The sequence below is a fragment of the Aristolochia californica genome, unplaced genomic scaffold (assembly GCF_029961685.1).
Source record: "Aristolochia californica isolate CCGP_79_NKW_82.1479 unplaced genomic scaffold, dmAriCali1.0.hap1 SCAF_11, whole genome shotgun sequence".
Classification (NCBI taxonomy): Eukaryota; Viridiplantae; Streptophyta; class Magnoliopsida; order Piperales; family Aristolochiaceae; genus Aristolochia; species Aristolochia californica.
Genome location: NW_027181782.1, coordinates 11,551,308 through 11,565,771, shown reverse-complemented (window position 1 = coordinate 11,565,771; position 14,464 = coordinate 11,551,308). Strand labels below are relative to the sequence as shown.

The 14,464-nt window shown below is 36.5% G+C and overlaps 1 protein-coding gene across 1 annotated transcript; it reads right to left on the bottom strand.

The window, feature by feature from the left end:
- Window positions 1-3,856: 3,856 nt before the first annotated feature.
- LOC137944310 (CDT1-like protein a, chloroplastic) lies at window positions 3,857-7,198 on the bottom strand. The gene is made up of 7 exons (XM_068789958.1): window positions 6,890-7,198; window positions 6,179-6,298; window positions 5,837-6,068; window positions 4,886-5,551; window positions 4,445-4,646; window positions 4,271-4,361; window positions 3,857-4,175 (listed from the first exon to the last, which is right to left on the bottom strand). The coding sequence occupies exons 1-7, from the start codon at window positions 7,189-7,191 to the stop codon at window positions 4,118-4,120; spliced, it is 1,671 nt and encodes a 556-aa protein (XP_068646059.1). The 5' UTR covers window positions 7,192-7,198; the 3' UTR covers window positions 3,857-4,117.
- Window positions 7,199-14,464: the final 7,266 nt, after the last annotated feature.

The window sequence follows — 14,464 nt, the reverse complement described above, 5'->3', positions numbered from 1 at the left end:
TATTTATAATAGGGAAAAAAACAGAACCCAATTACAATTAAACTAACCTTATCCCAGTTACACCCAAAGTTAAACACTAAATGATAAATCCTAGAACAATTGAACTACTTAACATAAGTAGAAGACTAACATAACTAAAACACCTTTAATTGAGATACTTCTATGAAACCTTCTGCCATGAGACTCCTGTAAGACTCCACCATATTAATTCTAGCTTTGTGAGGCTTCTTACTATGAGAGTCATGTGAAACTCTTTTATACCTGCTCTTCAACAAGCTCTAGGAGCAATATTGTCATTAGAATCTAAATCCAAATTTAGATCCTCATCCTTACCCAAATTGATCCAGATCTAGATACGGTTTCGAATTTAGAATTGAATCCCAAACCATAACCGAATCCAAATCTAGATTGGAACTATACCCAAAGTCGGATTCAAAATAGTACCTGAAATTGGATTGTGAACTGAATCCGTACACCCTCTTCCCCTAACCTTCTGCGCACCCCTTAGGTAAAATTATAACATTTTGAAAAAATAAATTCAATAATTATAGAGGGATGACAAGACGTGGTTGAACATGAAGCAAGGGCACGATGGGGCACAAAGTTGAGAATTGACAGAGCCACAAAGAAGCAGTGGGAGTACAGTGGCAACACAGGGTGGAGTAGGAGGAAAACTAGGGTGGGGTAGCGAAATACGGTTCCTAGTATAAAAACCTAATAGCCCTCTAGCACCAAATTTTAAAAAAAAAATTCTATTACTATTTTTGAAAACTATAACAAAAAATTTAGAAATTCTCTACAAGAGTTTTCAATAAATATAACAACAAATTACAATATTCACTGCAATAGTTTAAACCCTATAACAACAAATTTTGAAATTAGTTGCTAGAGGTCTTTTATTCCAATGAATTTTAAAATTAGGAAGTCTTTTCCAACGAAAAATAAAAATTCATCAAGAAAAACATTTACTGGGAGAGGTAAAAAATTTCACGAAACTATTTCCCGAAGAAAATTGATGTTAGAGGTTATACTCTAATAGCGATTTTATATTTCATTGCTAGAGTGTAACTTTTCAATAGCAAATTTTAAATTTTGCTATTAAAGAGGTACCAACAACGAATTTGAATTCTTTGCCAGAACATTTTATTTGTAAAGCACTTTTTTTCTTGTAGAGACATTTCATATTTTGAAAAGAAGATAATTTATTTCATTTATTAGCATAGTCAACCATAAAAAGAATTTATACTCGAACAAAAAACATATAAGAGCAAAACATCTTGTTGTTGGCCCTGGCGACTTCTCAAGAGAGGGGTGAATTGAGATTTTCAAATTAAAAAACTTAACTTAGCTGTGTGTAATGATAAACATGCAATATAACGAATTCAACGTAAACAATCAATCACACATTATAGGAGACAAAAAAATTGTTATGATGTTCCCTATTGGTATCCATCGCCCAAGAACCCTTGTTTGATAAATTCCACTATTCAAAGCTCTAATAGCTAGAATTTACACAAATAATTTTTGGCTCTCTTAAGCCATGTGTAGCTCAAGTACACACTTTTTAAAATTACAATCTCCCCAAGAGATTGGCTGATTCTTCCTCTAGATTAAATGGGTTCCAGATGAACATTTCACAAAAATAAACAAAGAAATAAGAAATCTATTTACAGCCTTTCACTTGGAGAGTACCTTCTCCTCGAGATATCCATGCATCGACTTCTTTGTAGCACAATGGGTTTATGGGAGCTTGTTTATATGAAATACGAGGAAGGTTAGAGGAACGAGTAGAGAATTTGTAAGATGATATCTCTCTTTCACTCAAAAGTACTTTAAAGTAGAATTTTCAAACTAGTCATTGTTTTCCCATTTCCAAAAGTTTGTGTTTGGATTGATTGATCATTGTAAAGTGATTGATTGATCAATAGTATATAACGGCTATTTTTCTGTGATGATGATCGATCTATCAACTTAGGTTGATCGATCATGTTTTATAAACTTAGCTAATGCACTTCTAGATGATTGATCATTGACAGAGGTTGATTGATCATTCCAGTGCCAATTCAACTAAGTTGACCTTTAAAACATGTGAATAATTGAATCTAAGTGATCTAACATCTTTTAGAAGATGTACATGAAGTTTTGAAACATGTGTGAATGCAATGAATGTCCTAAAGCTCCATGTATAATATTGTACCTTAGAAGGAGTTTGAAAGTTTTCTTACATATGGACTGTTTTGTTATACATCAATGACTCCTAACTCTAGTCTTCATTTTGTCTTCTTCTTCAAGGATGCTTCTTCAAGAGTTGACTTTCCATTATGCTTGAGGTTTTGAGTAGGTCTGATTTTTTTTTTAAGCTTTAGACGTTGAGATGCATGTTTCTTGAACGTAAAGTATATAAAATGCCTAGTTTTGTAAATTGTTAGCTTTATTAAGTTTTGTTATCATAAAAAACAAGAAGGGAGTCAACTTATGGTCAACACTTGTTGCAAAACACATTTCATATTTGAAGAAGACAGATGACAAGTTCTTCAATTTGAATTCATTTTTTATTAAGTCAACCATAAAAAGCACTTACATCTTACCTAGAATATAGAAGAGTAGAACGTTCTATCGCAGAACACATTTCCTACTTGAAGAACAATAACATATGACAACTTCATCAATTTGAATTTATTTGTGAGCAAGTTTGTAACATTATCAACTAAACCATGATTTCATGAGTATTGCATGTGGAGCCTCCGCCCAAAGACTCAATTCTAAATAGAGAGTTCCATCGATGGAAAGAAAGTAGCTCCTTCAAGAAATTTTAGAAAAGGAAACAAGAAAAAAAAATCTCATTCAAGAAAAAGTTAAAATCAAGAAAAAGAAAAAGAAAATAATGGAACGAGTTTAATAGAATTTTGTATTTTGTAAAAGCCTACAATGGGACTCTTTGACATCTATAATCTTGACAAGGTTCAAGAGTACCCATCAAACAAAGCATGATAACTTTCACAAGCCTCTAAATTCTCATTGAGTGAAAGAAAAATGTGAAAAAAAAGGAAATAATGTAAAGAACCAAGCAAATTAAACAAAAATAGAACAAAGAAAGAAATGAGAAAGATTTCACATAGATGATGGGAAAGAAGCGGAAAAAACAAATGATTGGTTTGTTGAAATGGAAGATAAAAGACATGTATTTATTGCTTTGACTAGTAGGATAGTTAAAACAAAACCATTGTTCAAAATATGAAGCAAAATGAAAACATAAGAGAAAGATATAAAAAATAATAATCATAAAAAAGATCACACAAAACAAACATAATTCATCAAGAAAAAGATGTCACCTAGCAATCAAAACTCGTGTCCAAAATTCCTTTCAATTGTTGAATTTAGTCTACTTTTCTCATTATATAGCAATAAATGACATTCCTCTCAGGAAGCATCAAACCTCAAGCCATACGAAGCACCTATGGTCTAACAAGAATAAAAGAAAAACGAAGAGAAGAAGAGCATCCTCTTGTAATATATTTTTCATATTTTAAGAAGAGCAACAAATGGTAGGTAGGTCCATCAATTTGAATTCATTTTTGAGTTAATCAAACCAAAAAAAAAATACTTATAATCTACCTAGAACATATAAGAGCACATTTCATATTCGAAGAAGAACAATAAATGCTAGATTCATCAATTTGAATTCATTTCTGAAGATGGACGATTGATAGTTGATAGAGAAATAAAAAAGAAAAGATTGTGCTTGACTATATTTTATAATTTTACCTCTTTTCAGCATCACTTTAACTACAAGTAATTAAAAGATCCACGACTTACTTTACAATCTTCATCGAACATGGTTTCAAGTCTCTTTTGAAGAAAGTTTCTGGGTCTGGAACAAAACCGTTAATGAAAGGAATATGCTTATTGACGACATCATATAATATTTACATGGAAAGCTGCCCTCGAGTTGTTTCCTCGAGGCTGCAAGCAGTTCGGAAATTGATATCAAGAAAGAATTTTATGTACAAAAGCAGCATGGGCAAATGAGCTTAGGATAAAATGATGCAATCAAGTTCAATTAATCCTTGTAACCTCAGAAACAGGATTGGCCTAATGACAATTTGCCTTTTCTCCCTCACTCAGCTTCTGCTAGTCTTGCATGTATTGCCTCCGGACCCAATCCATTATTAATGCTGTAGAAACAAACCCAAATAAAATTATATCAATTATCTTATCAAAATTGAAGAAGCAACTTCGTAATTAGTTACTAGTTAGTAACTTGACTCACCGATAGACTGGGTCCCCCGTTGATATAGTCTTTTCTGAGATCCAGTCAGGCACCACTTCTTCCAATAACTTCAACAGCTCTTGAATTTCTTCTGCAATTGCCAATAGCAAATGATATTAGTTTCACTTCCATTCCCATGTTCAACATATTTTAATTCAACAGTTCGGATCTTACCTCTGTCGATTATATCAACATGATGCAAGATAATCTTGTGTATAAGCTCACATTTGGTTATAACGCATTTTTTTGCAGATTGGAATATAAGGTGAATCATGTCAATGAGCTTCGGCAACTGAGCAATCATTTGTTTCCTCTTCCTGGATTCAGCACAACCTAAATCTCTCTCCTCCTTTGCCTTCCTCTCTTTCTTTCTGATCTGTAGGAAACCAGTAGGCAAAAAAGATCAGTACAGGGCCAACTCCAGTGAATATTTCTTTTCCTAAGAATGTTGATCAACCTTTATCAATATGAAGTAAACACTTCACCATGTGATTCATGTCTCAAATCTTCCCATACAAATCAGAACAGTTGCATCACAACACCACAGTAACTCGCATTAAAAGAGTGATAGAATAGTTAAATGTAATAAAAGAAATTTTAAGATTCAGTACTTACTGATTGCAAAAGTGTCTCAGGTAGAAACTTGAGACTATTTCCATCAGCTGATGAAAGACCCTTCTCTTCCTTCTCACCATCAGCTGAAGTATTCTTTGCAGGAGAAAGAAAGTTCAAAGACCTAGGGCGACTTTGCTGCCTTGTCATCTGCACTGGTGAGTCTTCAAGGCTCAGACGACATCTCTTTGCCGGCTGTACCTCAGGTGTATGAGTCATCAACCTTATTGGTGTAGAGATGAGTCTTGGAGGAGTTCCTTTAACTGGGACATTTTCTTTGAGATAATCTTCACCATCTGTCTTGGGTTCAGTCACAGTTTCACCAAATTCCAATGACTTTTTGTTTTTCGATGGTTTACAAGTAATTTGGCTGATAGGTGAATGCACAACACTGGAGCATGATTGGGGATTTATTGGTTCTGCAGGTTTAATGGGAGTAGTTAACCCATCTAACTGAGGCTTCTCTGACAGTTGATTTGAAGATTTTTGTAAAAATCGCCTCTGAAAAGTTTGTGGCAAGTGTGAAGCAATCAAAGTGGGTTCTGGAGGAGGCACTTCAGGTAGCGGTGACCATGACCTGGACTGGACAGGCTTTTCCATGTTTGGAAGCATGCAGGGTGTAGTTGGATTAAATGGATCTGGTAGGTTTTCCTCTGGAATCTCATCTCCCTGAATGACAAGAGGCAAACTGTGAAGAATAAGCTTCACTACCATAATGACAGAAGATAAAGAATAAAATTGGTTATAAGATTGGCTATCCTCAGATTACTTACTCAGTCACCCTTACTAAGGCAAAAACTATGGAACAAATAACTGCAATTCGATCATTAACTAGGGAAAAGAAACTAGACATCGCAAAGAGAACGGAAACAACAAGAAGTATAAAAGATTTCTATAATTCCTAAACAACTCTGCTGGAAAATGGAGCAAAAGAAAATTAAGAAGGAAAAGTACCTTGGGATGAGCTCTGTAAAAATTCAATAGGCGGGCACGGAACTCTTTCCTTAAATGCAAGTAGCCATTACTTTTATCTTTTTTCACCTTTCCAAGAGGGTCAATCTGGAGTTTGATATGAAGCTCTGGCTTCATACAAAGAGTCTTCTCATCACGAACAAGGATCTTCTTAACATCAAGCTCCTCTTGTAGAATGTACTTTATTTGTGCTAAATGACCATATGTAAACCTCCTAAACAAGAAGAAAATGGACAAACGAAAAACTTTCAATGCCCAGTTTCAAAATATCCAGACTGTTAACAAGGGAGAAAATTTCAGAATATGATTTATAATTAACATTACCTTTCCGTCAAAGACTCGATTGATCTAGAGACGTTAGAGAAAGTGGAAGTAGTTTGTTTCAACTGAAGCAATCTGATTGAACTCTCCAAGCTGTCAAAGAACTTGGCTAAAATCTGGTACCTGGACAGTCAAGAAACAGACATCTATTTCAGGACAAAATTAGATTTATTTTTCACAATGCAAAATAAAGTTTTTGTCAAAAGTAAAATTTATAAGAAATGAGACAAACTTTTAGGCTTTGTGGATGACCTATATATTACCACCGATTTCAGTGAATCTTTCAAATCATGCATGTAATTTCGGGTAAAATAATACTCAAGCAGAAAAGTTAGAAACAAGCCAACCGCAAGAAAACAATATGACATAGCGATACAGGTTCATATGAGCTAGCATCACCCATGTAGTGGTCCCAAAAAAACGCATCACTGCGGAGACAACTAATTCGGTCTCAAACACTTCGGTGATAGAAGGACGAACAATAAGCAGAGTGAGACATCATTCACCTGATAGTGGGATTTTCGAGATCTAATCTACTATTAACAATTCTAAAAACGGGAATCAAAGATTACAACAGGAACTTCATGAAAATTAAGGTCAAACGAAGGTTTCATACATTTGAGTCCTCACTCTGATCTATTCCCTAAGACGCAACAATGTTATGATTCAACAAACCACTAACTTGATTTACGCTTTAATCCGGCCCCTACTTACTTTTCAGGAAGTTCACAATCAGCTTTTGCCCTCTTCGGCCTTTCGGCAGCTACAGCGGTAAAGGATTCCATATCCTTCGAATCATTGTCCACCTCTTTGCTTGACCTCTGCAGACCTTTCGCAATCTCCCTCACCTCCGTCAGAGAGAAGGCGACCCGACGGTTTCTCACCCGGCGAGGTGCCACCTCCGGCTTTTGCGGGGTTCTTGAGGTCAGATCACTCATATCGGAGGATAGGATTTTACGGCGAACAGCCGATTTGGGTGATTCGGACGCTGCAAAGGAAGAGGAGGTAGGCTTCATCTTTCCGGATTTGCAAAGGTGCAGACAGAGATGGCGGGAGAATGGCAAGTAGGGTGGAGCATATATAGGCGGTTGCTTGGCGGGAGATTTTTGGCGGGAGTGGACGTGGAGGACACTGGGGCTTAGTGCCAAGTAAGAGCCGTTACAGTGCCAAATGGCTTGGAGGTTCGGGTCCGGGGTGCCAAATCTGGAATCAAAGGGTTCGGGTTCCTGCAATCTCATAGAGGAGAGGAGACCATCATCATGCTTCACTTTTGAGATATTAGTGGAAAATGTGTTTCTGAGATATAAGTTTTACATCTTACATTTATACCATACACAAAAACTATATCATTTTATATTATTAATATGATATAATGTAATATATAAATTTACTATATTTTAATATATTCCATATATATAATTCTTTTTTTTATAACTTTTTTATGATATTTTTTTTTTGTAATATATATAGTTTACAACTTTAACAATTAACTGTTGATTAGCATTTTTATTGATGTTCTATGACTTAGATTTTATCTTGTATAGATTTCAATCTACTCTTTAGCCCGTAAGGCGAGGTAGCTAGGGTTAACCCCAAAAGTCCATACAAAGAAGAGTACGACAACATTAACCCAAAGGTTTTATATTACATATACAATTTTTAACTTTTTCGCAATGTTATAGCCTTTATAAAAAAAGAATAAAAGAAAAAAAAAAGTAAAGACCAAAAAAGGGGGAAAGTTGATTTTTTTTTTTTTTAGTTTTGAGGGCATAAATAGAACTTCTTATGGATGAGATGAGGTTAGAGGCAACTTGGTAGGAAGGATGAAGTTGAAATTCTAGTATCCTATCACATGTTTTAAGTGTGGCAAGTAGGACCATATTTCCCGCCACTTTATCAAAACCCTTAGAATCCGAGTCAACTAGGCTAATTCATTTAAATCAAATGACCTATTTTGAAACTCAAACCAGACTTCATCTCACTAATTCAAGCCAAGCATTTGCAGGATTTATGGTCTAATTGTGTGATCTTACAACTTGTATGGTCCATGACTAGATAATACAAAACAGTTTTTCTATCATTTCTGTAGAAATTATAAATTTAAATATTAGAAAGTATTACAAGATTTCCAAAAAAATTCTAGTAGAGTACTAATAAGATTTTTTTTAAATTTCCTTGGAAATCTATAATCAAGAAAAAAACATTTTAACCTTTTTTTAGATCTTTAAGATGTTATGTTGAGTATTACATGTTATGATTGTAATACATAATGTTAAAAGACTCCTTATAGGATGTTATGAAACACAAACATTGACAACTTATCAAATTTTCACATACCCAATATAGTCATTGACCCCTACAACATGCATATCAAATATCAAAGCTAGGTGAAACACGACAATATTTGATGCTCCAAGCTTCCCCATATGAATAAGTTGAGGGTTTGAATGGGAGATGTGCCCCATGTAAATTAGTTTACATTAGTAATAAGACGGTTGTCTCAATATGTTTGTTAGAATTTTGAGAAGAAATAGAAAGGCACGCACACACACATGCTCACACGCATGCATCTCTTTCCTCTCTTCCCTTTTCCTTCATTTTTCTTTTTTTCTTTAGTCCCATATTGCTAAAATAATGGGGAGCTTTTGGGTTTAAATGATTCTTCACCCTCTACCTACCTTGAGTTTGAGTGAGACTCACACACTTGCCCGTGTGAGGCTCTCATGCTTACACGTGTGTGTGATCTCACACATGCGTGCCTATCACACATTTGTTAAGTTGGATCAAGACCAGAATCATTGGATGAAATGGGTTAAGTGCTCTTCGTGTTCTTGAGAAAAAAAGGAGGAAAATCCTCTGTTTGATCTAGTTCAAAATTCAAAAATATTCGTTGTATCTTTGGAAAGGATTGCTAACATCCAATGCATGTATGAGGCAAATCTCTTTTGAAATTAGTGAATACCAGCCTCAGGCTTGATAGAGGTATTATTTAATTATTTATTATTTTCTATATGATTAGTGATCGGGTCGGCAAAAGGCATGCATTGGCAATAGGCTATTAATTTGGTTTTTATTAAGTGTTATTTAAAGTTATGTGAGTTGAATTATATTATTTCCAACATTTTAAAGAGATTTTGACTTCTAGAATGGAGAAATCCGAAAACTTACTGAACAAAACACTGAAACCCAAACTGTTTGATGGGAAGAATTTTAGTAGATGACAAAAATGAATGGAGTACTAGTTAACAACTCTAGAGTTGTTCTTTGTAGTTGTGAGTGCTCCATCAATTAGTAGATTAGAGAACCATGAACCAACGAGATCAGGTGTTAAACACAAATATGAAAAAGATTATTATTTGCGTCGTTGACTTGTATTATGATGCTAAAAGTGTGAAAGGTTTATGGAAAACTTTAGAGACAAAGTATGGGTAAGAAATTGAGTCTGAACAAAAGGTTTTCATGAAAGAGTATTTCACCTACACGATAGCAACGAAGGTGGTGAGAGAGGAGAGGAAGAAGAAGAGGTTATAAAGGAAGAGAAAGAAAAGAAGAAAAGAGATAAAGGGAAGAGATAGCTAGAAAGATGGAGAGAGAGAGAGAGCTTGGAAAAATAGGGAAAGCTAGGAACAAATTTGAGAGAAAGGGGAGAGACTTAATGATCTACCCTGTGCCTTGATCATCTATTTATAGTTGTGTAAAGATGTTCACAATGCCTTAGGGCTACATGTTTTTAAAAAAAGACATAAGTAGACACACATCATCTTCTTTAATTACACATTTGTACCATCCTTATAAGAAGACCTTTTAATTACCTCCTTTGCCATCTCTTTGACGTGGGAGAGGTACATTGATGCCGCTTCGAGATGTCTTCTGCTATGGTCTCTGGCCATGGATCGAGTAACTCGGCGTGGGATTGGTGAATCTAGCATTGTAGGAGAGAGTTGCTGCTCGTGGAAAGGACGAAAAGAGTCTCCTTTTTACAGCTTGGTTGTTGTTCTCGGTAAGGGTTGAGAAACCCTTGCTATTCTTGGATAGGAAAAGGATGGGTCCTAGCTGCTCCTATTGAGAGGGGTTAGGACCCTTCTTGCTTTTTGCTACTGCTCACAGTTGAGAGGGGTTAGGGGTCCCTAACCCTGCTGATCGCTGGACTAGAAGCCGAAGCACCTCTATTTGTGGTTGCTATTGGTATAGTGCTGAAAAGCCCCTACCTTTGCTCGGAAAGAGAGAAAGGAACCCTCTCTTGCTGCTATGGATGGATGAGAGGCTATAGCCTCTGGTTGAGGTTCGAAAAAGGGAAAGAACTTCCCCCCTTGGTTTTGGTAAGAACAAGATAAAACAGAATTCAAGAGAGAAAGAAGAAACTCAGATTCAAGAGAGAACCTGTACCTGGAGCTCGTCAAGGAGACCTCCCAAACCTTAGAGGTCATCAAGGAGAACTTCAAATCCTATTTAACATAATTCAATGCTTGCCTTATTTCTATTCATTTACCCTCTAAATAGGGTTTGACGTCATTAGAGTTTAGGGCTTCACAATTACAATTTTGCCCCTGTGGCATGTCCCCTTTAATACCTTAATGAAAAAATATTCTTAAAAGCAATAAAAAATATGAAAGTAAAAGTAATTAACTTAGTGAGTCATTGGCACCTCCTTTTGGGTGACTCGGTTAGCTATTGAGTCCTCAACATCTGCCCCTTCTTGGAGAAAGAGCTTGTCCTCAAGCTCGTAAGATGGGTAGACCTGTTTGAAGTTGGCCAACTATTCCCATGTAGCAGCTGTTGGTTCGGTATCCTTCCGTTGGACTAGAATCTCCCACTGATCATTAATAAGGTGGGAACGCAATACCGTAGCTGGAGTAAGAATAAATTGTCCATTGTCCATCGGAGGAAGTGACGGGGTTGAAGGAGGGGGTGACCCCTGAAAGGGTTTAAGTAAGGAGACATGAAGGAGACATGGAACACATCATGAAGTTTGGCCGTGGTTGGAAGTTGCAGTTGATAGGCGACTGGCCCGACGCGCCGAATAATAGAGAAAAACCCAAAGTACTTTGGAGAATTTTATGACACTATTGGCCAGCTATTGAGTGTTGGCAGTAAGGTTGGAGTCGTAACCATACGTAGTCTCCTTCCTTGTATACGATATCCCAGTGTCCCTTGTCATAGAAGTCCTTCATACGAACTTGTTCTTTGAGGAAGCGAGCCAAAATATTCTGTAGCACTTGATCCCGTTCAATGAGTACCTAATCAATAGAGTCCTATTGAATTTAGGATCCCTTTTCCATAATTCCGAGCAAGAGAAAGAAGAAAGAAAAAGAAGAAAAGGGAAGAAGAGCTCTCGGGTAGAGAGAAGAAAAAAGAAAAGAGAAAAGAGAGGTGGCACCAAGAAAAGAGAGAGAGAGAGAGAGAGAGAGAGAGAGAGAGAGAGAGAGAGAGAGAGAAATTAACTCAAGAAGGAGATGTGTACCTTGATTAATTATGAATTACAACACCTCTATTTATAGTAGAGGAAGAGATAGAGTCCTTATACAATTAGCCTTTCAATCTCCTAATTACATTCCAACTCTAACTCTCTAAGATAAGTCTATTCAAAACAATCTACAAGAAGACTAATATGAGTTGAACTAGAACTCTTTCTTCAATCACGTGAATATAAGGGAGGAGGCCAGCTTGTGGCCTTATCCTTGTAGGTCCCTCATGATCTTCCAACTTATCTTGGTAAGGTTGCCAGGTTGTGAGGTATTTGTGGGTCCCACTTGATCTTCAAGTATTCTAACTCAATTCACCTTGTGTTTCTTAACTCCTTAACTCGTGCTAGCTTGGGTGAGGACTCTTCTTGGTGTCCCACGTCCTCATGGTGGGTCTCACCAGCTCGAACACCATGGTGGGTCCCACATTGTAACACTCCCCCTCAAGTTGGGGGTGAGAAGACATCATAAATGCCCAACTTGCTGCATATGGTAGACATAATCTCATGAGTGACCGAGGTGAGAATATCTGCAACTTGACTTTGTGATGATATATGCTTTAGAGATAAGAAACCTGCTTGGAACTTTTCTCGTATAAAATAGCAGTCCACTTCAATATGCTTTGTTCTTTCATGGAAGACTGGATTCGATGTAATGTGTGTTGCTGCTTGATTATCTCAGTATAAATCTATCAGAGCTTCTTTGTAGAATCCCAATTAAGTGAGAAGAGATCTTATCCGTAGGAGTTCACTAATAGTGTGTGCCTTGGCTCTGTATTTTGCTTTTGTACTAGACCATGCTACTACATTTTTCTTCTTGCTTTTTTCCATGTAATCGAATTCCCTCCAACCATCGTACAAAATCCCGAAGTAGATTTTCTATCATCCGAGGATCCGGCCCAGTCTGCATCTGATAATCCTTCGATGTTGAAGTGACCATGGCTTTTATAGAGAAGCCCTCTTCTTGGAGCTCTTTTCAGATGTCGTAGTATTCTTTCAAGTGCTTACTAATGACTAAGTTGTGGTTTGTGCATGTATTGATTTATCACGCTTACTGCATATGAAATATCCGGCCTTGTTACACACAGGTAAATAAGTCTTCCCACTAGTCTTTGATATTTCGCAATATCTACATCTTCTCCAATGCCTCCACATAATTTTGTATTTGAGTCAATAGGAGTGTCTGCTGGTTTGCATCCCATCATTCTTGTCTCCTCTAGTAGATCAAGGGCAAACTTCCTTTGGGATAACACAATCCCATGTCTGGATTGTAATACTTCAATACCCAAAAAATATTTGAGTAGTCCAAGATCCATCGTCTTGAATTCAGCACATATTTTTTCCTTTATTTTCTGGATGCCCTCGGAATCACTACCAGTTAAAATAATATCATCAACATATACAGCCAGAATCACCTTACCTCTCGTTGTATTTTCAATAAATACTAAGTGATCTCCAGAGCGTCTGTAAAAGTTGGCCCGTATAAGGGCTTGACTAAATTTCTCAAACCATGCCCGAGGGGACTGCTTTAGACAATGTAAAGATTTTTTTAGGCGGCATATTGACTCCCCCTCAACCACATACCCAGGTGGTTGTTACATATAAATTTCTTCTTTAATATCACCATTAAGAAATGCATTTTTCACATCAATTTGATATATCGGCCATGATGAATTTGGTCGCCGGAGATAATAATATACGTACAGAATTCATTTTTGCCACTGGTCAAAAGGTTTCTTCATAATCAATTCCATAACACTGAGTATAACCTTTGGCAACCAGTCGAGCCTTCAGTCGTGCAATTGACCCATCCGGATTATGTTTGATAGTATAAACCCACTTGCAACCAATGGGTTTTTTATTTGTTGGAAGAGGAACCGGTGACCATGTATGATTTTCATTAAGTGCCTTCATTTCTTCATCCATTGTTGTCTTCCACCCTGGATGTTGTAGAGCCTCCTGATAGGACTATAGAACAAATATGGAGGAAATAGAAAAAACTGACAACATAAAGGTGAGAGGGGATGATGAGACACAAAATTTGAAATGGGATGAGAAGTAGAAGGTCTAGTGAATGATCTAGGTTCTTTCCTTATAGAAATAGGACGAGTATCATATTGAGGGCCAAAATAACTTATGATGAAGGACTTACCTTTGTTGGATCTGTTAACTCGGCAGGTGTGGTGTCATCTACTTGCTTTGGGGGTTGAATAATCTTTGTATCACGAGGCACAACCGATCGAGAAGAACTTGGTACTGAGGACAGACCGGGAGGAGCACTATCAGAATAAAATGAGGAGTCTTCAAAAAATGTTACGTCCTTGGACACAAATAAACGTTGAAGAGTGGGACTATAACAGATATAACCCTTTTGTGTGCGAGAGTATCCCAAGAAGATACACTTGGTACATTTAGGATCAAGTTGGTTGTGTCTAGGAAATGAATTATGAACATAATATTGACATCCGAAGACTTTCAAAGGTAGTGAAAATGGAACATCATTTGGTAATAATCTAGAGTAAGGAGATTTATTACCAAGAATGGAAGATGGTAGACGATTTATAAGAAAGTAAGTCATAAGGACTACATGAGGCCAATAAACGTATGGAACTTTCATGGCATATAATAAACCTTGAGCTACCTCAAGAATATGATAATTTTTCCGTTCGGCTACACCATTTTGTTGAGGAGTGTAGACGCATGATGTTTGATGGATTATGCCATTTTCTTGACAAAAAGAGTCAAGGTCTTTGGAAACATATTCTTTGACATTATTAGACAGGAGAATTTTTATTTTCTGACCAAATTGTGTGAGTATCATAGCATGA